Source organism: Zonotrichia albicollis, chromosome 18 (genome assembly GCF_047830755.1).
Source record: "Zonotrichia albicollis isolate bZonAlb1 chromosome 18, bZonAlb1.hap1, whole genome shotgun sequence".
NCBI lineage: Eukaryota > Metazoa > Chordata > Aves > Passeriformes > Passerellidae > Zonotrichia > Zonotrichia albicollis.
In genome coordinates, this window is record NC_133836.1 from 14271233 (window position 1) to 14297608 (window position 26376).

The following is a 26376-nucleotide window of genomic DNA, read 5'->3' on the forward strand; positions in this document are numbered from 1 at the left end:
CTCCAGTCAGCAGTGAACTTCCAGCAACATTTAGGTATCTCCATGGCTTCATCACCACTGGGTGTGTTTCATCATCTTCACACTGTGTGCCGCCCAAGTGAGAAGTGTGTTGGCATTCCCCTGCCTACACACCCAATACATCCTGCATGAGAAGGTGACCTCCCGACTCCAGGTGCTGTTTGCTGACAGCCTCTGTGGAAGTGGCCCGGGGAACAGAACTAGAGCTATGGGCCTTTTGGCTGTTCCCTGCTGCCTGTGCAGCTGTCTCTGCAGCATTTGGGCAGGGGCTTTTGGAGAGGGCCTCTTTGCTTCCTTCCAGGGGGACTGTGGCTTTGAGGGGCAAGGCTGAGCCCTGGTGCCAGGAGTTGGGAGGAGGGCTGGCAGGGGCACTAGAAGCAGCAAGTAACACCAGTTTAAAATCACTGAGCTTCCTATTGGTATGTCATGGAAACAATAGTATCCAAGTGCCCTGGATGTTTCCTTGTGCTCCATTGCCACTGTTTTCAATTTCCTTAGTCCTCTTTTTACATGTAGACATTTTCCTCCAAACCTAGCATAAGTTTACCCTACCTCTGGAGTCACACTAGATGTCATTGTCTACCAGTTGTGACTTATTTACACTTGAAACACTTCTCAGCTCTTTCTGAAAGAGCAGAATATCATAAATGAAGTGAATTTTATGAATTTCCCAGCTTGACTATGCAATGCCTGTTTGCAGGCGACATTGCGTCAGGTCCAGAACTCGGCCATCACCATGCGGCGGGAGGCTGACGTTAAGAAAAGGATTAAGGATGCAAAGCAGCGGTGAGTGCAGGGGCTTCCAAACTCTGGAGTACCTAGGCTCTTTGCTCCAGGTGCTCATATGGCTCTCCCGTTTTGCATGTATTTTCGGTTCAGCTCAAAGCTTAAATATCCATGGGCATCTTATATACCTGGGCTGTTAAACTGAGCAGCTGGGGCACTATTCTGGTTACCTCTGGTATTTCCCTCTTACCTGCTGAAAGACATGTGGGTCTCTGGATTGGGTTGTTCGCTGTAAATATTTACCTGATTTTCATATCAGGTAAATATTTTTTTCACTCTTGCTTTTTCACTTGCAGATAAGATTCAGGCTGATGAACAAATGTTTGCAATTTACAATGAAACAGCTTTAGGAATTTTAGGCATGCTTTCTAAAAAAAGGCTGAGTTTTGGTGTAGTCAGTGCTGTGAAATCCCAAGGCATTCTTCTAGCTTAGCTCTGGTGGCAATTAACTTTGGTTTTTGATGTACTCACAGGAATATTTCACTCTTCATATATGTTTGTTTTGCATTTCTCAAATGAAGTGAAAACCAGAAACAAATGCTCTTAAAACACATGCTGAGTTTGAGGAAGTTGGGAATTTGGATACAGAACATCTCCATTCCCTATGTGTATGCATGCCCATTGACATGGCTGTCTAGGTCAGAACTATTGCAGACTTGTTGCCAGAGCATCTTAAGATGCTGAAAAGAAACAAATAAATACAACTTTCATTTAAAAGTCCTAGAGCTAGGATCTGAATGATACAGAAGCTTGTGAGAGAACCTATTTCCTTCAGCTTCCACATACTTTTCCATCTACACCTTTGTTCTTTAATTCTTGCGTTTGGTGACATTAGTGTGCAACAAAAAAATTTGTGAATAGTCTTCTGCCCTTCCTGCCCATGGGCAAAATACTTCTTCCTGTTACTAAGCTGAGCAGCAAAAAGCCACTCTGGGCAGGTACATGGCTTTCCCTGTGTCCCTGCATTCATCACTGGTGATCAGAAGCAGATCAGAGGATTATGCTTTTCTACAGCATTGTACTTCATTCAGAAAACCAAAAAATATCCTGAAAGATGTGCAATAATAGGCACATTAACTTCTGTACTAAGCAATCCCTGTTGTCTTTTGGAAAATCCTTGAGTTACAGAGGATGTCCTAGGACAGTTTTCTGCTGTTTCCGTGATGCTGGGTGCATCAATGAAAGAAGTGCTTTCAGGTTTCCAAAGGCCATGTAAGATCAGGTTGGCTCTGAATCCAGACAGTAGGACAGGTACTAAATTTCTAGTAATTAAATCCCTGGCTTTTGACCCACCACTTCATTTTCCATGGTTTGGATGATAGTTTTACTTCCTGTCCTCTTCGGTAAAAATGAAATGTCCTTTTTGTTTTATAGGTGAGTATACATGCTATTTCTTGAAGTATAAGGCTCTGCATTCTTTTCCAGAAGTTAGAAAAAGAAAATTAATCCCTGAGATGGGTGTTTTGCTGCACTTGCTCATGCTCTTGAATCATGGTTTTCTACGACAGTGAGCTGAGACCAACAGGTCACATTCCAGCCCAGCAGTTGGCAGTGTTCAAAACCCCTCTTGGCAAAGGTTTAGATTTGAAATTACTGAAAACTGCTATTTCAGGTGTTTTCCTAGGAATGTACTACAGTCACCTGTTTTAAATGATGCTGTGTTACAGGGTACCATTGCATCTGTGTGAGGGATGATGGCCTTAAACAAAAAATGAATATGAGTTTTATTTTTGGTATTTATTTTGAAAAGTTTCACCATTAAGACAGACTCGGATCTCATATCTGCAGGTGATCATTGTGTAGGGTTCATGTGTGTGTGGTTCAGGTCTTCCTAATATTTGATATTAGTAGACAGTCAACTGAACATTTTAAAGAATTCCACTATCTTCAGCTAACTGTTTAAGCAGAAGTTAAATTCGTCATTAAGATAAGGTACATAACTGCAAAGGACTTGATGGGGGTAGGTGGGGAATATAAAGCAGGTCAAAATTGAGAAGGGTGGGCAGGACCATGGTATAGGCTATGCCTAGCAGTAGTTACTGGTTTGGACCTCATATTTGAGGATACTTCCATACTGAGGCTGAGTATCCTTCTTATGAAGAATTCTCAGCGTGGGTATCAGGGAAGCTGTGGAACCTGATTAATTTAGTATGTTGAAGAGCAGGACTTGTTTGTGAGACACGGGGATTTTGTTTGATTTATAGCACAAAGAGATGAAAATCGCAAGGCTTTTGGCCTTAATGGAGATAGAATTCCTGGTAACCAAAGATTCAGATTGAGAAATCCTGTGGGCTCACAAACATACTCGAGGCCAACTTTTCTTGGAGTCATCTGCTGCATAGACAAGGGAGAAATCATGCAAATTGATATCCTAACATTGCAGAAAAAGGAGCTCTGTATGTTGTATCCTCCAGATTTTGAACTTAAGGAGCAGCCTTGTGAAATTTGGAATTAGGAGAACTTCCTAGAATCAGAATTTCAAGACTGTAGTTTTGTATTGAAATCTGAATTTCCATGCTTTATCTAGAAAGGGATATATAGCTGGAAAATACAAACCAAAATAGCATGGGAAAGGACCAGTCTGGATGCAACAGTGCTCTCATAAAACTAATTCGCTGAATAAAAACATCTGAAGTAAAAACCAGAATCTGTTCTGAAGGAGAAAACATATTCAATTGAAAAATTCTCTGTCCAGCCTAAATTAGTATTTGTATTGCAAAGTTTTTGTATTTTGTTCATATTCAGTTGTAATGCTCTTTCAGCAAATGTTTTGTATTTTTCAGAAGTAGCAGTTTAATGCTCAAGGGTGCTGGCCTTCCATACCCTCTAACACCAGCAGATAGTTAGTATGCTTTATTTCCAGCATCCCTAGGGGCTCTGTTTTGTCCCCTACAGGGCACTGAAGGAGCCCAAGGAGCTGAATTTTATCTTTGGGGTGAACATTGAGCAGCGCGAGCTGGACGGCATGTTCATTTATAACTGCAGTCGGCTGATCAAGATGTATGAGAAGGTGGGCCCACAGCTGGAGGGTGGCATGTGAGTCCTGCAGATTTTTCTGCAATCTTTGCTTAAGCTTGGCACATTTTTCTATATCTGACTTAGGCTGCACAATAACCATGTTTTGCATTAATCATTCTTCCTGAGCCTGAGGCCTGCTCATTTTGTCAGCCTTCAGTTTGCATTCTGACAAATAAATTATATTTAGTACTGCCTCATATTTTCCTGGTTTCTTGATAGAGAGTTCTTGACACAAATTTTAGCCATCCCTGCAGCAGTATGAGGAGCTTGCCATTTGGTGCTGATGAGTGCTGGTAGTACTAGTGCCTCATTCCAGACACAGGCAAAATAGGTCTTGACAGCAAGTACAAATATTTGAGCCCATCTTACATTTTGCATGATAGTTCATGTTGCCAGCCTGTCGGTTTAATCTGTGTCCTTCTGTGTTACTCTGTGTCCCTCTTCCAGGGCATGTGGAGGAGTGGTAGGCGTGGTGGATGTGCCCTATTTGGTTCTGGAGCCAACCCATAATAAACAAGACTTTGCTGATGCCAAGGAGTATCGACACTTGCTGAAGGCCATGGGAGAGCATTTGGCTCAGTATTGGAAGGATGTTGCAATAGGTAGTGAAACTTCACAATTACCAGAGTCTGGAAGGAGAAATTTGGGTGGCTGAAGGTCAGCCAGAAGTGCAGATGGTGATTTTATGATAATGCCTCCATATTGAGCAGAATATGGTTTGTTTTCCAGCCCAGAGAGGTATCATCAAGTTCTGGGATGAATTTGGTTATTTATCAGCAAACTGGAACCAGCCTCCGTCTAGTGAACTGCGTTACAAGCGCAGGAGAGCCATGGAGATCCCCACCACAATTCAGTGCGGTGCGTCTGATCTGATCCAGCTGCTTCTCTCTGGGGAAGGGGGGGGAGCACTCCTGGCTGCAGATGAGACAGTTAAATGCATAGGAGATTTGGGATGGACTATCATCCCTTCCTAGGGCCTGTCTCCTCTGCAGTTTGCCTTTGTCTGCAGTCAGTGGTATTCTGTGACAGCCAGGCATAAAGCTCCTTTCCTGCACAGTTTGCTAGTTCGCTAACTGATCTTCTCAACTGAATCTTCTGACAGAGCAGGGCAGGTATGGCCAGTAGCAGCGTTGAGAACAGCCTTAGAAATGTCATATGAACTGGAGCTCACCAAAGGCACCCATCCCAGCACCAGAATAAGATGTGAAACATCCGCACAGGCAATGGGAAGTGGCCAAGTAATTTGTACCCTGATGCACTGGCCTGCACTGTGTCAGTACAGAGGGAACCTTTTACAGTTACCTTGGAATTTAATGCAAGTTCTCTTCTGTGCACCTCTTAACAGCTCTGGCTAAGCCCTTGTTAGAGTAATGGGAAGCTCCACACCATCACTTTGTCACCTGGTAGAGGGACGCCAAGCTCCCTTATTTTCACCCGGGGACTTAAGGATGTGGTTGTAGGAAGTAATGTGAGTCCATTCTTGTGGAATTATTTGTTAGGCTCTTCTGCCTTGATGGTTGTCTCAGTCTTTTCAAGGTTCTTTTGAAGGGGGAGGGATTTTTTTCTCCTTCTTGTCTTCTCTTGTTGATATCCTTCCAGAGCCTGATTTAAGGACATTTGGATTTTCTTGGCAGAACTTGATTTTGTGAAGCTGTTGGTTTCCTGGTAGGCTAGCAGTACTCTGGAAAACAAATTTATGTTCCTGGTTCATCAAAAATTTAGTAGATTTTTTTTTAAAGTGGATATGTCTGTGATTTGTGTTCTTTGGTATCATTGAGAGACAGCCTGTCTGCTGGGCTGAGCTGTGATGTCTGGACTGGCTGTTCAATTCAGTTGTGTATGTCATAGTTGCAGCAGGAGTGTGAGGTCCTCTGGTGTTGGTTGGTGCTAGGCTTCATTGCATTCTTGTTAGGTAGAGTTGTCTTTGAGGGTCTCATTCAAGTGTTTTGTGAGCACAAATAAATAATTGACTCAATATATTCTGTGACTGTCTCACTTTTTTGGCCACTAGTCTTACTGTTGTTGGATACACTTTGGTGTGGTACTTGGGCATTAAATGGGCTATGGGAAAAAATTATGTGTCTCAGACTGTGTATTTCTGACTTGCAAAGTGTCTGTCTGACAGATGTCTGTCTGAAGTGGCGGACTCTCCCGTTCCAGCTGAGCTCAGTGGAGAGGAACTACCCTGACACCTGGGTGTGCTCCATGAACCCTGATCCTGAACAAGACAGGTAAGAATCAGTTAATATTAAGACTTTTCTGCAAGGTGCTTTATCTGCACATTTGGAGCTTTTTTTTGGTCATCTGTTCTTTGAAAACAGTTGGAGGGGTTCTGTACCTTTAAGTTGTGCTCACAGTCTGTGAAAAGGCAGCAATGGCAATTGTATAGGGAGCTGAATGCTGGGTGGGCATTTGCAATGTGCAAATTGCAGAGGACATCCTCAGCAAGTGACAGGTGATACCAAACTGGGAGGAGCAGCTGACAAACCAGGCAGTCATAGATCCCTCCAGAGGGACTTGCAGGTTGCAGAAATTGGCCAGCAGAAGCCTATCCTGACATTCAGCTAGGAAAATGCAAAGTCCTGTCCTTGGGGAGGACAGCCCCAGCACTGGTGTGTGCTGTCCATCCCAGAGATGATCAGGCTCAGGGCGTTCTCATCAACGTATAGAAACATACAAAGGCAGGCTGCAAAAAGCACAGAGCCTGTCTCTTCCCAGAGGTGCCTAGTGCCAGGACCAGACACCAGGAGCACAAACTGGAATACTGGAAGGTCCCTCTGCACATCAGAAACACTTTTTTCCCTGTGAGGGTGACCAAATCGTGGCCCAGGTTTCTCAGGGAGATTGTGCAGTCTCTATCCTTGGAGATATTCCAAGATGGGGTCCTGAGCTCCTGGTCCTGGGTGGCCCTGCCTGAGCTGGGTGGAGCCAGGTAGACCCCAGAGCTGCCTCTAGCCTGTCAACCAAGTGATATGGTGGAATTTGAATCATTGGTTGTTTTTCTGCCCTGGCACCGGAAATGCTATTACAGGTTTAGATTATATTAGGTTTGCCATGGACAGGATAGATGGCAATTGGAGAACTGTCATGGTGCAGGCTGGGAGTTAGGTGAATTCAGGGGGGCTTTGCAATTGCCTTTTTTGCTCCTACTGCTCCCACCCATCAGACACCAAACTGCGGCAATTCCACATGGTTGGGATGAACCCAGGAGGGACATTATGCATGCTTGAGGAAGCAGCACAGTGGTTCATTTTCCAGTGATGTGTGTTACAGTCACAAAATGTAGGTAGAATGTAGTCATTTATTTGAGTGAGGAAAATGATTGCTTTAGGTTGCTTCTCTGTGGAAAGCAGCACTGCTGGAAGCCAGTTCTTGTCTGTATTGTGTAAGGAAGGGAAGCTGCTTCTCTGTAAGTCAGGTCCCTTGGCTCAGGGCTTAAAGACAAAGGGGATGAATCCAGGCGGTAACTTTTGATTGGAATAAAGAATTTAATATCTATGGCTGAAAATTTTACAGAATATTGATGCTATTTCAAAGTATTGACTTTCTGACTTCTTCCTTTTGGTACCTCCCATTGGAGAATATCTGTGCTGACTTCTCTGTTTGCTCCATATGTATGTAGACCTCCTGCTGTAGAGCTCCGAGGAGTGTGGCAGTGATGAGGATGTTCCTGGACAAAATGCTGGGGCAGGGCTGAGCCTGGAACCTAAGGGGCTGGCACGTCCCCAGCCCTTCGGCTGGAAGGAGTAGTGAAGTTCAGAAGATGTTGCTTGTAGACACACACAAACGCAGACAGACTGTGTATATACATACATGCAGTCCCACAGATAGCACAAAAGTGGGCATGTGCAGTGCTCCCACAGACCACACCAGCAGCTTCATCCTTTTCCCTCTTGGCTCGTCACAGTGAAGGATCACTAGTGGAAATACTCATGTCCATACCTGGCCTTCAGATCCCCAGCCTCTGGTTACTTCCACTGGGATAGATGGGCCCTGAGGCCTGCAGTCCCGGGGGGAGGTGTACCAACCTCCTTCTGTGTTTACACATAGCGCACACACCCTCCAGACCTCCCAGCGTCTCACACTGGGGATTTCTCTGTCTTGATTGGATCAGGGTCCTTGCTCTTCCCCACATGCTTTCTGCCTAGAGATGCCCACTGTTCTGCCTACACCCCTATACCCATCATCACAGCTGATGAGCTGTGAGACTCACCCATGTCTCCAGTGATCAGCTCCTGAGCGTCACCCTTAGACATCCCCTCCCTTGCTCCCAGGTAGCCTCCTGGTTGGCTCCTCTGGCCTGACGTTCCTGTGGCTCATATTCATTCACTTGCCTGTAGTCACAGCAGTTGGTGGCACTCAGGCCCATGAGTCACTGGGACCAGTGGTCCCTCTCCAGCTACTGACACTTGCACCCCAGTACAGAGGCCCTTGCCTAGGAAAGAGGGAGACATGGAAGTTAGTACACAGAGGTGTACTGACCAGCCAAAGGTTTATGTGCAACTGGTCCTTGTTATAGTGTATTTTTCCCATATTTGTTCTTCCCAAATAATCTCACTCCTTTCCTTTACTTGCTTTTGGTTCCTGGTGTTGGTCCAAAAGATGTTTCAGAGGGCTGCCCCCTTGACCAGACACCAGAGCTGAGGCAGCCGTAGGACAGTTTTGGCAGGACCCCAAAAGGGGTTTCTGTTTCTCTGAAAAGATTTGCGTTCCGCAATTCCCAAAAAGCCCAGTTCACATCCCCTGAGCTGCCTTTGGGCCTCTGGGCTTGTGGAAATGGACCCTAGATGGGCTGGTAGCTTCTGGGATGGCCTGAGGGTAGCTATGGAAGGGTGTTATTCAGGTCCCCTCACCTGCCATTATATTTGTGCACTTCTGTCTGCAGAAGTGGGAGTCTTTATTGTATCACCTACCAGGTACTTGATTTAGTGATGAAAGAATTCAGATCTTTTATTTGCAATACCTTGAAAATTGGGGGTGTATGAGTGGGGCTACTTTTCACTTTGAGGTGTTGTTTGGGGTGAGTCCGAGTACCTCCGCAGTGCGTGCTGTGCCATCCTACATTCCCTGTGCAGGAAGCTGGGAAAGGGCAGGTGGGGCACTTGGCACTGGTGAGCCAAACTTCTGGTCATTTTAGCTTCAAAAGGAGTCTCAGGAGTCTTACTTTAAAAGAATAAATAACTCCAGGACATTTCTTGATTAAGTAGGCTTACATGTGCTTTCCAGCAGCAAGTGCAGTTGTGTCCTTTACATGAAGTAGAAGTTTCTCCAGCACTCCTGGCTTTTGGCTGGAGCACATTCCACGTGCTGCACTGTTGTGTCCTTGTGCAGAGTTTGGACACCTTCATATCTGTGTCCTGACCATTACAGGTATTTGTAGTGTCTGAAGGATGGCAGGATTTGAGAAGCATATGAGTGGCATCCTCAAGCTTGTGTACTGTGAAGCTCAGTGCAGGGTCTCATCCAGCCAAATTGGAAATGATGCAATGTCAGAGCAATGTCAGGTGTTGGGACTGTCCTGGCATCAGAGGTCATATGGTAGTTTTGGCTGCCTCAGCACAGTGTCTACTATTGGCACTGAGCTGTTCCCTGCCCTTCTGGTTTGTCCACCCACACTTCAGTGGCTGCTTGTGGCAAGGTGATCATGGGAGCTGATCATGGGAGCTGAATGCCCTTCTCAGTCTGTGTCATGAGAAGCAGTCACTCTCTCCAGTGCCACTGTCTCTGCTGAGGTCAGCACCAGGTGCCACTATCACTCAATTTCGTTACAGAGAAGGCAGTGTCCCTGTTTCACACGGTGAAATAATGTGAGGCTTGCTTGCCTCTATTCTCCTATCTGATATCCAGTTGGATCCCAAATGTCGTTTGGATGGGTGGCTGAAGCGCCAGCTGAAGATGATTGTGTGTCTCAAAGCTTCTTGAGCATTATCAGGAGTCTTGGTTTTAGTCCATTCTGACTACCAAGATAATACATTTGTTCTGATTTGCTGCCTCCAATGATGCAGTCTCTGGGTTTGGATGCCATAAGTAGTCTGAATTTTTCTTGTCCCAGAACTCAAGGTGCTATTGTTCTTTACTGTGCTGTAAGACATAGCTTGGCAATGCTTCCAGCCTTGCCATGAGCTGGAAGATGCATTTCTGTGCTGGGAAACCTGTTTATGGTGCCTCTTGTTCAACTTTATCTTTGGGAACTGCAGGTTTCGTGTCACAGGCAGTCATTTTGCAGTGACGACACACACTTTCTTAGCCAAGGAAGTAACCACTTCTCTATGGAAAGTGCTTCAGCAGGGAAGAGGCTGATGGAGGAACTGCTGCTTTTGCTCCTTCTCACTCACAGAGCTGATCAGAGTGTATCTGATAGCTAGAGATCTTGATAGAATCATCTCTCCTCAGCTTCTTGGAGCTTTGAGTGTTCTACAGTGAGAGCAGGGTTCTCCCTTTACTAGTAAGACTTACATCTTCAGGTTACCAGCTTGGTTCCAGTGTCCAATGAGATCTGCTGCATTTCTTGTGTTGTAAAAGGGCTGTCTGCACCTTTCCTGGCTCAAATCATTCTTCTATGACTTTACCCCAGCAGTGCTGATCCTCGTCTGTTGTTCTATGATTGTTTGGTGATAGGTGATGAGCCTGGGCTCAGTCCCCTCTTCCTCCTCTGGCAGTGTTCCTGAGGGCCAGCTGCTCATCCAGGCACTTCAAAGGTGATGCCAGTGCGTTTGAGAGGGTACTTCCTGCTTCTCTTTTCCTTCTCTCTCAAGGACTCTTCCAGGATTCTGCACCTGAGAGGACCTGGGAGAGTAGGATACTCACCACTGTTGTTGGCCATGGGCTGAAGAGCTACAGGAAAGCAAAGGACAAAGCAAATAGCTACAGGATATTGCAAAGGACACTGCCTGGCCTTAAATGGCAAGGCAGAAGGCATCTGGGACTGGAAGGCTTGTGGTAATGTCTTAGTTGTGGGTTTCTGGTACTGTGCTTTCCTTTATGAAGGGAAAAAAGTATGTAGAAAGAAGAACTGATATGAAGAAATAAGCTGATAGGAAGGAAAATTGCTGAAAAAGTCTGGAGTACAGATGCAGTACAGAAGCTGTCACAACTGTCACAGTTCCTGGGCTCTGAATTGGTGATTTCCAGCATAAATGCCTTTTTATTAGCAACTGTGCTTTTGATCCTTAATTCATATCTCTTTTCCAAGATGAAAACCACTGCTTTTGAGATTGCGACTGCTGCAGAAAGGCAGGTGGCTTTCCTGCTGCCTTTGGAATGGTATGTTAGGATAAACCTGCATGAGATGATACAAGTTCTGCTGTCCTTACTGAGGGTGTCTTGCATTCCCTCCATTCTAGATGTGAGGCTGCAGAGCAGAAGCAGAAGGTACCACTGGGAAGTCTAAAAAAAGACTTGAAATCAAATGAGGAAAAGCAGAAACAACTGACAGAGAAAATCCGCCAGCAGCAGAAAAAGCTGGAAGCTCTGCAGGTGAGTCTGGAGGTCTCCAGCTAAGCAGAGCAGGAGTGACTCAGCAGCAGCCCTTTCCCTGTGCAAAGGGCTGCTGCTGAGTCTGAAACTATCTATGCTCTTTCATAGGGCTGGGGCTGTTATAACAACAGAAATTGATCATCTCATCTTGCATTTAATTTTCTGTTGGGAAAATGGAAACAACAGCTGAAGGAATATCTCTTGAAGAACACAAAACACACCATATAATTGTTTGGTTTAGCCTGGAAAACTGCTGGAATGGGTTCAGGCAGCCCTTGACAGCTTGTAAACATGAACTTTCTAATCTGGGTTTTTTTTTTTTGGTTTTGTTTTGTTTTTGTTTGGTTTTGGGTTTTTGTTTGGTTGGTTGGTTTTGTCTTTGGAGTTTTTTTCTTTTTTTCAAATTTTTCTTTTTTTGTTGTTGTTTTTTGTAGAAAACCACTCCAATTCTATCTCAGGCTGACTTAAAGAAACTACCTCTGGAAGTGACTACACGGCCTTCAAGGGAGGTAAATGGGATCATACTGTGGGCTTTTTACGCTTTTGTGCTTCCTTAGCTGTTCTGAACAGCAGTTCCCCACTCTTCTACCCTTCCTCTCTCTCTACCCTCCTTTGTTTCAGCACACCCGATCTCAGCGCCCACGATCTCCTCCTTTGCCTGATGTAATCAAGAATGCTCCCAGCAGGCCACCAGGATCTTCACCTCCTCACAAGTCCTGCACTCAGTTGAGAAAAAGGTCTTCAGATCGTCCAAATAACAGCTCCCCCAAGCTAGCAAGCATGCTCTTCAAGGAGGAGGCCAGCACTTCCAGGACACACCATCACACTGTGACAGCTGGGAAGTCTAACAGCACTTTAAAAACTCTTGCCAAGCCAGGTACAAGCCTGAAGTCGCTCTCTGGCCAACAGAGTCCCAAAAGCTCACGTGAGACACCCAATCCAAAAGCAGCCAAGGTGCCAGTAGTAAGGAAATCTGCTTCTGGCAAATGTTTACAGGTAAGAATCAATGGGATGAAACCCCTCAGCTCCTCACCCACTGTCCTGTAAGCCTGTCTGTTCTGTATTGTGATATGTGCACTGTGGGCACTGCACAGGACAAGAGAACTTCTACTTTACTCTTGGGTTAGGGTGTCATTTACACTCCTTGAGAAGACTGGTCTCATCTCTTTCCTGTTAGACCAGATTGTTTCCCCAGGGAAAAAAAAGTGCATGGGGTGGTGGGATGAGTGTTTGCATGATGATATACCACCTCTAAAACCTTCCAGAAAAGCTCATTAACTACCAAATAAAATACTGAGTGTTGGGTTTTTTTCTGGGGGGTTGGTGTTTTTTGTTTTTTTTTTTTAACTTGGCTGCAAGAAGGTTTTGGTTGGAAGCAGGCTGGAATTAATAGCTAGAGCTTGTTTGCTTCCTTCAGGCTTCCAGCACTCGAAAGAGGGCCTCGAACATCCCAGAGGATGGGTCTGAGGAGGAGGGTGAGCCCAAAAAGGAGAGGACAAAACGAGGAAAATTTTTGGCAGTGAAAGAAGAGAAGGATTCCAATGAGGTGGTGGTGGAGGTAAGAGTGTGCTGGTGGAGGTAAGAGTGAGCTGGTTTCCCCAGCAGAAGATATTTGTCAGGTGTTTATAATCTTGATGGGAGGTGGCTAATTTGAGCTCTCTCTGCTCCCAGCTCACAGACAGTGCTGGAGAGGAAGAGTTGTTGGAACTGAAGAAAGCACAGAAAGGTGAGAAATAAGCCAGTATCTGACGTAAAAAAGAACTGTTGTACAAGTTAAATGTGTGCTTTCATCAGTGAGATTTTAAAATAAAAAATAGTGTAGATTTGAACTCCGAACGCCAAGATTACTCTAACTTGAAAAATTTTGGCTGAGAACCCTTTGATTAGACCAGTGGCAATTGTGGAATGGAAAGGTCTGTGATTGATGGTTATGTGATGTTGTCAGGAGTGGGGCTGGGCTGCAGGGTGTAGCTGATGGCATGTTCACCTATCCTGAGTGGATCATGCAGCCATGCTAGCTGGAAAATCTCAGGACTCTATCCAGATCTGCACTGCTGTGAGAGAAGAGTGACTGGGAGACCCCAGGAAAGGTGATAGCTGGGGTGGTACTGCACCATCTGCCAGAGCAGGGCATCTTTTCAGCATGCTTCCAGGGAGCTGTCTGAAAAGTGGCCCACTAGGGACATGTGGCAAATTGTCCTAGTGCCCATCATGAGACTATAAAGCCAATGTCAAACAGCTTGGAGTACAGGAGAAACCTTCCATCCGGAATTGCCAGCTCATTTCCATGCATCTTCATGTTTCTCAGCAGGAGCTGACCTGTGTGCCCGTTGTGTTTTGATGGTGTCCGTACTGCTTGAGGGCATTGTCACAGGTTCAGGTGTTCTCCCTGCTGAGGTCCCTGAATCTCTAGAGCCCCTGTAGAATGTGCTTTCCAGCACCTGAATGTTTACAAACACCTTTGCTTCCCCCTCACAGATAAAGGGCTGCACGTGGAAGTGCGTGTGAACAAGGAATGGTTCACAGGCCGTGTCACAGCTGTGGAAAGGGTCAGGCATGCAATCCGGTGGAAGGTGAAGTTTGATTATGTCCCTACAGACACCACACCAAGGGATCGCTGGTAACTATCTAGAGCTACTGAATTGTGGAGGCTTGGGGTTTTTTTTGGGAGGAAGGGCCTGTTTTATTGCCATAGATCCTGAAGACAAATACGCTGTTGTCATGTCAGGAAACATGTGAGGTCAAGACTGTCCAGGGCTACATAAGGAATGGTCATTACAGACTCCATCAGTCTGTCACTCTGATGCCTGCCCTGGAGGCAGCTGTTGTGTGTCTAGAAGTCTGTGTGACACTTGGGTACAGATTTTGATGAAACCGTTAACTGTGTTTCAGGTATGTCCAATGTAAAAAAGATTCCTGACATTCCCTTAATACTTTTCCTCAGGGTAGAGAAGGGCAGTGAGGATGTAAGGCTTATGAAGCCTCCCTCTCCTGAGTACCAGGCTCCAGACACACAGCAGGAAGAGGACGCAGTCATGGCTGAACCTTCTACCTCGGATTGCATCAGAATTGAGCCTGACACCACTGGTCCCAGCAGCAGCCAAGAAACAGTTGACTTACTAGTCCAGATCCTTAGGTGGGTTCACTGCAGATCTTGTGAGCTCTGCAGTCTGATTGCTTCAGTCTGTTAAACTACCAGCTCTGGCTTTGCATTTTGTTTTCCTGCACAGGAATTGTTTGCGATACTTCTTGCCTCCAAGTTTTCCAATCTCCAAGAATGAGCTGAGTTCCATGAGCTCAGAAGGGTTGTTGGCATTTCCCTTGGTGAGTTCAGTACTTCTAGAAAAGTAAGTTTATGTGTTTTCCCCACACATATTCCTTTCTTATGGCAAATGTGCGTCTTGCTAATGCGGGAGTGCACTCTTGAAAAAATAATTTGGATCCTTGGCAGACTAACATAGCTGAGGAAAAGAATGAGACCTCTGAGAGATGCCTTGAGTCTTGTAAGAGTTGTCTGAGGATGTTTTTAATTACCATACATGTGTGTGGGAATGCTGTTGGCTGCTACTATCTTAAATTCTTAACCATTGCTATTAAACTTATAACTTATAAGCCTTATAACTTATCTGGAGACAATCTTAAAAATTATAAATTAATAACAAATAATTATCCCCAGATTCACAGAATATTCTGAATTGGAAGGAAGACACAAAGCTCATTGAGTCCAACTCTTAGGTAAATGGCGCATACAGGGTTTGAGCCTGCAGCGTTAGTGGGGGTTCAATCCCTTTATAGGCCATTTACTTTAGTGTGAGAGAACATTGAAGTAAACCCCTTCCCACTTCCCTGGGAGAACAGGTTGACTGCCAGCAAGTCAGCTGCACACCATAAGACTTTTGACTTCTGTTTATTTGAGGACAGGTGGGACTGAGCTTCCACCAGCAGCCTGGTACTGGGAGGAATGTTACCTGGTACCAGTGCTGGCTGCAATGCAGGGCAAGGGAACTGGCCTCTCTTACTTTTTCCTTCTCCAGCATACCACCAAGAGTGACCTTTCCAAGGAGGCACATGTAAAAAGCCACCTGCAGATGAGCACATGGCCAAAGCCTGTTCTGTTTTGCACTTCCAGACTCGAAGTGTGTGTATTGGCAGTCTCATCTCCTCCTCTTCTGTTAACTCAGGCATCTGCTGGCATTTGCTGGAGTTACTGTTCCTGCTTCTTCTGTAGGACACCTTGGTTGTGTCTGAGGCTTTTGGTTAGTGTAGCTGTCCCTACCTTGCAGTGGGAGGCTATGATGTCTGGGTGATCTGTACCAAGGATACTTAGAATTTACAGGGCATGTCAGGCCTGCAACCATACCTGTGGGTTCATGCTTTTTAAAGTACACTGCACCCTTAATCTAAATTCAAGCAGCTTTGGGGGCAGTTCTGGTACTGGAAGAATGTGAAAAGCTGTGTGAATTCTGTGCTGGCTGGTGTAGGCAAATCAGATGTAAGTACAAGCGTGGGCAGAGTGTGCAGAGGCACGCTGCAGGGAGGATTTGATTATGGGGGCCAGGAGTTTGGATCTTCTACAGCCTGTGAATGCTCATGTTTTGTTGATGCTTGATGCTTTCTCTCAATGTGACATCTTGTGTTTTGTCTACTACAGAAAGAGTATTTTAAGCAGTATGAGGTGGGTCTGCAGAACCTGTGCAATTCATATCAGACACGTGCCGATGCCCGGGCCAAAGCCTCTGAGGAAAACCTGCGGAACTTAGAAAGGAAGCTGAGGGAAACAGAGGAGAAACTGCAGAAGTTGAGGACTAATATCATGGCCCTTCTGCAGAAAGTGCAGGAGGTGGGTGAGGAGTAGCAGCAAACCCTGAGCTGTCTCAGAGTAGCCACCTGGCTCATCCCCTCCAAGCATTACAAGTGTTTCACTCCAGTGTCTCACTGGGCTCCAACTTCCTCAGCTCGGAACAGCTTGGCTGTCACTGCCCACACTTGGGATCCAGGCTCTGAGAGTCTGATGTGTGTTAATTCTCACATGAGAATGATTTCTCATGGTGTGTATATTATGCACAGATTCTGTTTGTTCTCTGCTGTGAGGCTGCTTGAGAATTTCCCCAGGTGTAGGCAGTGCTCATCAGGGAATTTTTGCCACATTCCTGGGCAGATTCTGAACTCCACATATAGAAATGCAAACCTTTAAACAAACAACATGAAAAAGTGTTGTGGTGAAATTGATATATTAGTTATACTATTAAATTAAAATAGAAAATATATAATTAAAACATTTAAATAAATAAACTAACTCTAAACTAAAAAACTACTTTAATAAAATCAGGATCAACCTGTAAAGGCTACTGAAAGCATCTGAAAGCAGTTTCACCCTGTTAGGAAAATGTGTTAAATCTAAAAGAGCCCCCAACCAAATCTTCCTCGACCACAATCAGTACAGTAGATCCATCACTTGAGTGTGTTGTTTGAGCATCTGGTGCTGATGGGTTTCCTGTGTTGTCTTTCGGATGCTGACAGGGAAAGCTAGGGGTGTTGTCACTGCAAGCTGTCAGTAGCTGGAGGGTGCTGGAGGTTGGGGCATAGAAGTTGAGCAGGCCGGACATAACAGAGGGTGCTAAGCTGCTCTGGCTCCTCTTTTCTTGTGCTGTTCCTCAGTATTAACTTCTCACTGGTATTCCTTGTTGCTTTGGTTTCAGGACATTGATATTAATACAGATGATGAACTGGATGCATATATTGAGGACTTGATCATGAAAGGTGACTGAGCAGCTCCAGCACAAGTCATGGAGAAGTGCAGAAGAGGTGGCTGCTGCAGAGGGAGATGTGCAGGTGGACTGAGGCAGCTGATGAGGAGAGAGTTTTTTAGACAGCGCTCATGTTGGTGTACAACTTGTTCCTGTGACTGTACATGAGAAGCATTTGTGCTGTTGGCAGGAAAATTTTTAACTTTGTAGTTCTCTGAATCTCTTTCTTTTGTTTATAAATATTTATTTTTAAAAGAAATGGGAACTGTGCCTGTTACAATGGCTGGTTTTAGTGATGTAGAAGTGTGAGTATCGCTTTTGCAACTCAAGTATATTCATGTGCTAAACCTGGGAGCTCGGAGCACCCTGCTTAGCTTACTGGTTCTCCAGCAAGAAGCTGGCAGCAATTAAAAAATAAGCCTTGAGTAGTGGCAGAGGGGGTCAGGCTTTTTTTGTGGAAGATACTGAACTTGAGGTAGAGAAAGCCAAGCCCTGAATTGGAGCTATAGAAAGGAGATGTCCTTGCGTGAATGTGAGTAGAGGGGATGGAACGTTGGTGGAACTCGGAAATTGGCACTGGCACCTGCAGTTAGCTTCCTGAACAGGAGGTTGCTGCAAGTGGGTGAAACTGCCACCATGGTAATAGCCAAGAGGCTGAGGTCCTTGTAGAAGAGGATCACCTCCTGGACTGCTCACAGTCAGAGGAAGAATGCTGGCGTTTGGGTTTTCTGCTTGCAGTCACTTTATCACTCACTTCTGCTGCTGTTTCTTTGAGACATAATTACAGCATCAGAACAACTCCTCATCCACCTGACAATAAAGTGACCCCTGTTCTATTTTCACCCCCCCAGTTTTGTGTTGCTTTGCTCAATTTGCTCTACCAGGTAATTTTATTATTAGAGATTTCTAATTATTAGAGAGAGGCTATTTGGAGCCTTTGGAGCCCTACACCGCTGATTGGCATCTGGCCCTGTGCCTGCAGCAAGGAAAACACCTCTCCCTTATCCTTCAGCTGCAGCCAACTCCTGGTGAGCCACTTGTGGCCAAGGGGACTTGGTCAGAGTTTGTCAGCTGGCCAGCAGCTTCGCAGGCCTGCTAAGACAAAGTGTCTGTGGACTCACGTTCGGAAACTGGAGTCCCCTGCAAGCCAGATGGTTGTAAACATGGTGTAAAGCAAGAGGTACCCACTATCAGGGAGGTAGGTGGAATGGACCCTAGAGATTGACACCTGGATGTGTAATAGACATCTTGCAGCAAACCCTTCCAAATTAAAAATCTGTTGCACCAAAAATCTTTGGCACTAATTGTTTATAGTCCTGAATAACTCCCAAGTTTCTATACACCACAGAAGAGGGGGAAGGCTTTTGCTTATTACCTGAATTACAGGCGCCTATCACAGCACATGGTGAGACTGCTTCCATCCCGAATCTGGGCCTGACATCCCACAATAAATAAAGGTAAGGAGTATTCCCCTCTCTTCATAGACCCTCCTGCACAAAGGGGCAGCATTCCTTAGGCAAAGGAACAGGCTCCACCAGTCTCCATTTCCTCACACATACTGAAGATTTATTAGTTGTGATGATACACTGCAGTTTCTGATGAAAATAATCCAGAGAAGATGCATTTTTTATTAAGGTGAAAGAAGTCTTTGTCCTTCCCAGGAGACAGCAGACATTCTAAAGAAGGAGATTTTGTTACATTGCAGTTCAGAGCTGCTGCTGCCCACAGGCTTTAATTTTGGACACCCAGAGGGCACCAGGATGGGGCTAACTGTTCTTACATAGTTCTTGAGCTTTCTGGCACAGTTTGATTTCCTACTTCTCCCATGTTAGGAAAGTGCAATTGTTTTGAGGTTTGGTCTTTTTCCCCTCTTTTCTGTGAAACTTCCCATTTCCAATTTTAACTCTTGTTTTTTAATGCATTTAATTGTTTTGATCTTCTACCAAGGTTTTTTGCTAGGAAGAGAAAGCCAAGAACTTTTAAGTGCCAGTAAAATAGATTTTTCATTCTCAAACCCTTTTGGACAATGCTCTGCAGCTGCTTTTTTCTTTTTCTTGATTTTGTTTCTATAAATTTGTTAAGCAAGTCTGTGTGTAACATCGGGTTTTAGTAACACCTCTAAAACCCATGGGCTCAGAATGCCTCCAAAGGGAATCCAAACTCCTGGCTCCAAGTGGAGTATACTCCAAAGCTTTATAAAGTGGTTCAGGGCATTTTCCTGTTGAGCTCTTAAAATCAGGGGTAGAGACTGCCCCACAGCTCTGCACCACACACCACTCCTATGGGTGTTCTTCCCTGGTATCACACAGGGATGTCCCTATCACATCTTGAAGGTCATTCCAGCTGCCATCAAAAACCTGTCCCCTGCCTGTAACCCTGTCAGGACATCTCTGTCCTGCATTTAAGCCTCTTGATGCCTCAGATGTTCCCCTAAGTCTTCCTCTGCTGTTTCTTACAGCAGAAATACTAAGGACATAAGTTCATTTTGCACAACATTTCCCTCCCCCTCTCTATGGCCAGCTTAATCCCTTGTTTATACATTCCATAGTTGAAATTTCTCCCAGAGCTGTCAGCTGGAAACTTCATGCCAGCTTACTTCTTGTGGGGAGGTTGCATTTTTCCTTCAAGCTCTCTGCCACATTCCCTTTGCATCTGTTTCCAAGAGCAGTAGATGACTGATGTTCTCGCCTGCAGGAAAGTAAAGATGAGGGTCACTCATGAGAGAAACCAAGGGAATCTGGGAAATTTGCCAATTCTTGATAGTTGCTGTGAACTAAAATGCTGTGGAAATGGAGAGGATGTCCTGGCATGCACAGCTCTGCAGAGGTGTAAAGTAACACTGATCTTTTTTGGATGGAGAACGCTGAGGGGTGTGTGTGTTCATTGTCCCTAAGAGTTCATCAGTGCCCAGAGTTGCTTCTTAGCAAGGAAATGAGGAGGACTGTGTCGTTCCTGTCCTTTTGAAGCACTTCTTGAATCACTTTTTGTGTCTCAACCAGAGCTTTCACCTTGTCCTGGTTTGAAAAGCAAGTGTCTGCCAAGGTGTCTGCCTTGGTGTCAGCCGAGGAAGGCAGGAACATCTCTTGGAATGGAGACTATAACCCCCTTCCTTTGGAATTATTTTAACTTTGAAATTTAGGGTCTTTTGGGCAAAGATTTGGGAAAAGGAATAGCAGCTCTTTCCTAGTATGCATCCCAAGGCAAACAGACACCAACTGCGGCATTCCCCACACCCAGGGGCAGAGACTCAGTCCCAGCCATTTCCCCTCTGGTGCCGTTCCGGGCGCAGCCGCCAGGGGCGCTGCTGGCTCCGGGCAGGGCAGGGGCGATGATTCCCCCGCGCCTGCAGGGGGCACTGTGGCGCAGGCTCGGTCATTTCTCTCACGTTGTAATGGCGGACATGCCGGCGGAAGGGTTGGGAAAAGGGCTTGCTCCACAAACCTCCAGGGGCAGCCGATCCCAGTGCCTAATCAGGAACCTTGGAAGTAGCAAGCTGAAACGGCAGGAATGAGCTCACCTGGGATAGCAAGCAAGAGTCAGCTGTAGTAGGAGCTGCGATGTGTCCCGGCAGGCAGGGAGTGTGGGGTTAACAGTCTTGCAAAAAACCCCTGGAGCAGGAGCTGAGCAGCAGCAGACCGTCTCCCAAACTGGGCCCAGAGAGGCTCCCTTGGAGAGAGAAGGGGCTCAGGGATCCTGGCATTTCCCCTGAGGCACCTCAGCAGATGGTGAAGGATCTTGTATTTGCTGTGGAAGGGTGCTGATAAGGTCTCAGTGCAACGGCCGCTCTTACAAGCAGCACTCCACTCATGGTAGGAGGCAGCAGGAGACTGAACGTCGTGCTGGTTGCAAATTCTTCCCGCAGCGACTGAAGCCTCTTTCCCCTCTGAAAGCTGAGAGAGCAGGAGAGGTAGGAGCTGCTCCCAAACCCATTTTCCCCAGCCCAGTTCTCTCAGTATCTCTGGCCCTCTGAGAGAAACCCTCTTGGAGTAGAGGGTAAGAGAAGTGCAGCTAGGTGCCCTGCCCCTCAAGTTTGAGAACTTCTTTTGTCTCTCTTAAGTACCAATTATATTTTCTTAGAGACAGATGGGACAAAATTCCATGAGAGAAAGAAACAAAAGGAAAAAATACAAAGCCCAAACACCCCCATTAAAGATGCAAGCAATTGCTGTCACATACAGCAGATCCTGTGAGTACCGGTCTCAGTTTGGACACAAATTCTGGGAGAAAAATGCTCTAAAATTACTGTTTTTCTCTAAAGAGAGGGCTTCAATTGACACATGGAGAGAGTCTCTAAAACTCAAAGACAAAATGAGTTTTAAAGTAGGTATGTTTTTATTCGGCCAGATGGATGGGGATATTGCTACAAAGACATGCGTACCCCTTGTACAGACATGGTTTTCTTTTATCCTCTAGAATGTTACATATGAGTCATGTTTCAGAATAGATTATTTCCTGGCTCCTCTCTCTACTTTGTATGCTAATCATCTTATCAGTCCTTTACTGGTGCGCAGTTGTCTCTGGTGGTCGTCTCTGGGGTCTCAGGGGTCGTAAGGGATGAAGTAAAATTGTCTTCCTCAGGACTGACTTTTTGACCTGCTGCCTTGCATATGCTTACTAATCTTTTGGCCTCTGTTCAAGCCAGGAGTCCAGATTAATCTGATTTCAGGGGCCCAAGGAGCCTTGTTATCTCAGTATCCTTGCATACTGTATCCTGTTCTTGATAAACATCCTCCTCCTTATCAGGCATCCTTGGATTCTTTCTTGCTGTTTTGCACATATTCCTTTCCTGTATTCCTTTTCTTTCTCACACAACTAAGGATGCAGCAAATATTAAGCAACGTCCACCATCTTATGTGCCTATTCTTAATGAATACCTTCTAATTTCTGCGATTAATATATATCCTCTAGTTCCTGACTCCATGCTTCAGTCCCCTCTTTTTAATAAAGTAGTAAATTCTTTTACTTAGTATAAATTCCAATCTTCACGGTTTGTGTCTTCTAATGCTTTACTATGTACTCATGATAAAGAGGTTAATATTACTATTTGTTGTAACAGTCTCCAATTCCAAATAAGTATTACAAAAAACAATGTTAAACTTACACCAATTACTAAAACTTTATCAATTAGTAAAACAATGATGGGGTGACATAATGTATTTAGGATCCCAGTTGCAGTTGGCAACCATCTGAAAAATGAACCCCACCAATTGTGACTTGCATCTTGTTTTACTCTTTGCAGTACCTTGTTTATTTCCTTTGCGTCACAATGGACAGTAACGTTTTCTGTCCAGTTTTCTGAATATCCTTTAGAATTTTGACAAGGTCCTGATGCTTAATAAATTTACATGAGGTTCTAGTAGGTATGGGTGACAACCTGTGATACATTGTATTGTTGGATTTAATTAGCTGGTGAGATACAACTGGTGCCAAATTCAGAAATTCACACCCTAAAATTTTAACAAAGTTACAAATACAAAAGGTTAAAATTACTCTCACTGAGCAAAGTTCATTGTTCTTGTCTATTTTTATAATAGCGCATGCAGTTCTCAAACACACACAACCTTGACCAATATCTACAAGCACAGTCCTTTGACTGGTGTGGGATCTCAGCACCTCAGGACTGAGGTGCCGAGTCACCGAGACCACCCTTGGGGGGCTCGGGAGTCCTGGAATGTTGCCAGAAGTGTCTGGTGGCTGGACTTTGATCCTACACGGGAGACGACACCTGTATGAGGATAGGAGGACTTCACCGGGGTGAATGGTGAAGGGATTAGTTAATTAGAGGGTGAGACACAGGGTTTAGGATTTCTGTACAGGAGGGTTTAGAGAAGTAAGATGGAGGAATTGGGGCGTGTCCTGTCCTTCTTCTTCTTCTTCTTCTCCTCCATCTTCTGTGTGATGGTGGCACTTTGGGAGTGGTCATTACTAAAAGTGCACCGGGCAATAAGAATAAATGGTATTGGGGAAAAATGATAAATATTGTACATGTAACAATGGGTATAAAGATAGGTGACTGTCCGGAGGGCAGACAGAGTGTGCTCATGGCTGGCTGCTGAGCAGACCTCTGTCGGGCCGAAAGAAAATCTTTTAGATAAACAATTAATAAACATAAAGACCGAAAGAAGAACTGAAGCCTCTTCTCGTCCTTTGATACGCAGGCTGCCCCAAGGCCACTCCGGGCCTTTCCAGGCCCTTCAAACAGCTGAAAACCGGACAGACTGGTATTCAGATGAATTTCAAAAAGAAAAACACCCTGTTCAGTTTCAAGACATGTATCTTGAGCATTGATTGTCTTACTCTCATAAATTAACCCCTGTTGTTCCCAGGTAATGCAAGATTCTGGATTCACACTTTGCCATTTTTCATTTACTCTTCATGCCCATGTCCTGTGTTCTGAAGGGTAGAGCACTGATTTAGTCCTAATGCTCGAATAAGATGAATAACGTAAACTGTGGCGTTGTGTACGGTGAGCACAAAAGCATTAGCTGTGTTATCACTTGAGTCATAGGTGAAGTTTAGCAAAGTCCAAGATTGAAATTTCTTCTCAAAATCTGTAGCATTGTCCCAAACAGCTTTTCGAATCTCAATCGGAAAAGCTCCTTCACTCCCTTCTCTTATAATTGAAGCAGCTGTTGATTGCGACCATAATTGTGTCTGTATACAACTAAAAGCCAGAGACACATTATCTTGAGCCATAGCAAGTGCATCTATAATTACTCCATGGTCTTGGTCTTCTGCTTTTTTCAAATTTGGTAATATTTTCAAAACCTGCCACTAACTGGTTCCCAATGCTAACAAAGTTGACTGTATGGGTTGTTTTAATTTTGTTGGATTACTTGTTGCAGTGGCAAATGTCACTAATATTTCTGAATCAATTGCATTTAAAACTTCCAGCCCTGTCCCTAATATTCCAGTCAGATCCCTTCACATTCTGCCTCTGGTATATGCCTGCTTTTGCAACTGTGTCAGCCAACCCTCAAAGGATGTCTTTAGGAAAGAAGAACAGGCTGGTTGAATTTCAGAGATGTTAGTTTGCATTAGTAATTCAACACACTTAAGAGATTATTCTGGATTCAACAACTGCTGTTCGCCTGTCTTCCTTATTACATATGGGCCGATTTTATAAGTTTTGGCTTCAGGTCTAGGTGGTGTGATTTGGGTTTGGGCTGGGGTAATGGGCTCACCTGTGGCATTTATTTTAAATTTCAAGTTGAGCCCAGTAGTATCATGGGCCCAGAGACAAACCACCTCAATTGTCTGCACTAACGTAAAGTTATACTGACAGTCTAATTCACTTGAATGACTGCAAACCTCCTGGTGTTTGCCTGTGGGAGAGGTTTAAACACTAATTTGGATTGCTCTCCTATGATCTGTTCCATTAATTCTTCTACACCCTATCCTGATTTCCTCTCCTATAGTCCCTTGAAGTGACCACAACCTTTGTCTTTGCCACTCTTGCCTTCCATATACTTGTTTTTTGTGCATGACTACAGTTGACAGGTTTAGGTTTTTTAAATCAGAATATTCTCCAGTGTATCCAGTAAAAGCTTGGGACCAAGGCCACTCAGCATTATCTGGCTAGAGTATTTTCTAGTTCTAGGATTGTAATTATGGTTAGTAACTGTCCTGGTTTACGGCAAATTTGGGAGAAAACCTCCAAAAGGCTGCCCCCCCCCCCCCCCCCCCGAAAGCAAGCTCACATGGCCCCTCCCCCCAGACGGTTTGGAAAGAATTTCCTCGGAGGGAACTGGAAAAAACCTGTTTATTTAAGAAGCACAGCACTCCTCAGCACAAGAAATGAACAATACCGGATGACAAAACTCATTCACCACTCTGAAGAGATGACAAATTCAGAAAAGTCTCTCCTGGGAGTGGTCACTCTGTTATCAGTCCCTCTGGTGCTGGGAATGGTTGCTGCCCAGAGTAGACCCCAGTAGGCCACAAAGTGCTAGCTCTTGGTGTTTCCCTGGGTCCTGGTCTGAAGCAGGTTTGAATGGTTCCAAGAAAAGGGAAAGACAAACAGTCTAGGGAAAACTCTGACAGCCTCAGCTAGCTAAACTAACTAAAAAGCAAAAGAAGCACTGTGTTCTGCCCTGTCTGTGCGCAGATGACAGTGGAGTTCTGTGTTCCAGCAGACTGTGGGGGAGAGTGCAACTGATAAAGAAACTCTGTGCTTCTTCTTCTTCTCCCTGCCTGCACTGTGAGAGCCAGCCTTGAAGACACCCAATATAACATCCAGCATAAACAGAACACCCGACTGGGGATACAAGCATCATAATGTCACCCTAGGACATTAAGAAAATAATTTTCTTGATTAAATTCCTGCAATCTAGATTGCTAAACATTTTCAACTGCAATGTATTAATTTTGTTCGAGTGAATCTTAGTTCATCACCAGGTGTTACTCTCCAAGGAGCCTCAGGAGATTTCTTTACGCAAGAGCGGTGAATCCAGGCATTCTGGTCTTAGATCTTAATTGCAGTAAAAGTGGTGAGAAGCACTTGGAATGGTCTTTCCCACTGTGGCTCCAAGGTCTTTTCTTTAAGACACTTGACATACACATAATCCCCAGGCTGTATGTCATGCACTCGTCCATCTATCCCTCTGCTCTGAGCTCCAGCCACGTTTTTCAATTTCTCTGAGTTGCTTCCCTAGGGCTACCATATAAGGAGTCAGTCTTTCTTCCCCAATTTGGGTGGATATCCCTTTCTGCCCACCATATGTTCTCCCATAAAGCATTCCTAAGGGGCTCAGCTTTTCTTTAGTTCTGGACTTAGTCAGGAGTCACAGCAATGCTCGTGGGAGGGACTGGGGCCAAGGCAAATTAACCTCCTGTCCTAGTCTCACAGTTTGTTGTTTGATCAAATGACTCATTTTTTCAACTTGGCTGCCTGACTGGGTATGGTATGGCATGTGAAATTCCCAGCCTATGCCTGGAAGTTGACTGACCTGCTGTATTATTTTTGAAATAAAATGTTGTCCCATATCTGGGGATATTGTGGCTGGAACTCCAAAGTGTGGTATTATTTCTTGCAACAGCACCTTGGTTACCTCCTGGGCTTTGGCAGTCCTGGTAGGGAAAGCCTCTGGCCATTCTGAAAGCCTCTGGCCATTCTGTTAGTACCAATAAATATCGATATCCCCGTTTTCTTGGTAATTCTGAAAAATCAATTTGCCATTGCTGACCAGGTTCATGGCCCTTTCCAATTTGGCCCAGGTTTGGTTTAGGGGTATTCTTGGGTTAGTCTGGAGGCAAAGTTCACACTGCTGGGCTGTTGAATGCAGGGTGCCCCTGTCGCAGGGAATGATTGGCATCTGACTACATTGATTCA

At 45.0% G+C, this 26376-nt stretch overlaps 1 protein-coding gene across 5 annotated transcripts in view; it reads left to right on the forward strand.

Annotated features, from left to right (window-relative positions):
* MORC2 (MORC family CW-type zinc finger 2) overlaps positions 1-17895 on the forward strand; it is a 45538-nt gene extending 27643 nt beyond the window's left edge. For 4 of the 5 annotated variants that reach the window (XM_074554749.1, XM_074554748.1, XM_074554750.1 and 1 more), the window contains 15 exons: positions 719-804; positions 3700-3840; positions 4270-4424; positions 4552-4680; positions 5948-6053; positions 11166-11298; positions 11733-11807; positions 11920-12294; positions 12716-12856; positions 12970-13024; positions 13777-13918; positions 14243-14434; positions 14529-14622; positions 15950-16138; positions 16998-17895. In XM_074554749.1, the coding sequence (XP_074410850.1) occupies positions 719-804; positions 3700-3840; positions 4270-4424; positions 4552-4680; positions 5948-6053; positions 11166-11298; positions 11733-11807; positions 11920-12294; positions 12716-12856; positions 12970-13024; positions 13777-13918; positions 14243-14434; positions 14529-14622; positions 15950-16138; positions 16998-17066 (2082 nt within the window). In that variant the 3' untranslated portion in view covers positions 17067-17895. Of the gene's footprint in view, positions 1-718; positions 805-3699; positions 3841-4269; positions 4425-4551; positions 4681-5947; positions 6054-11165; positions 11299-11732; positions 11808-11919; positions 12295-12715; positions 12857-12969; positions 13025-13776; positions 13919-14242; positions 14435-14528; positions 14646-15949; positions 16139-16997 lie in introns of all 5 variants that reach the window. The other variant, XR_012583126.1, reaches the window with a different exon arrangement.
* The last annotated feature ends 8481 nt before the right edge of the window (positions 17896-26376 follow it).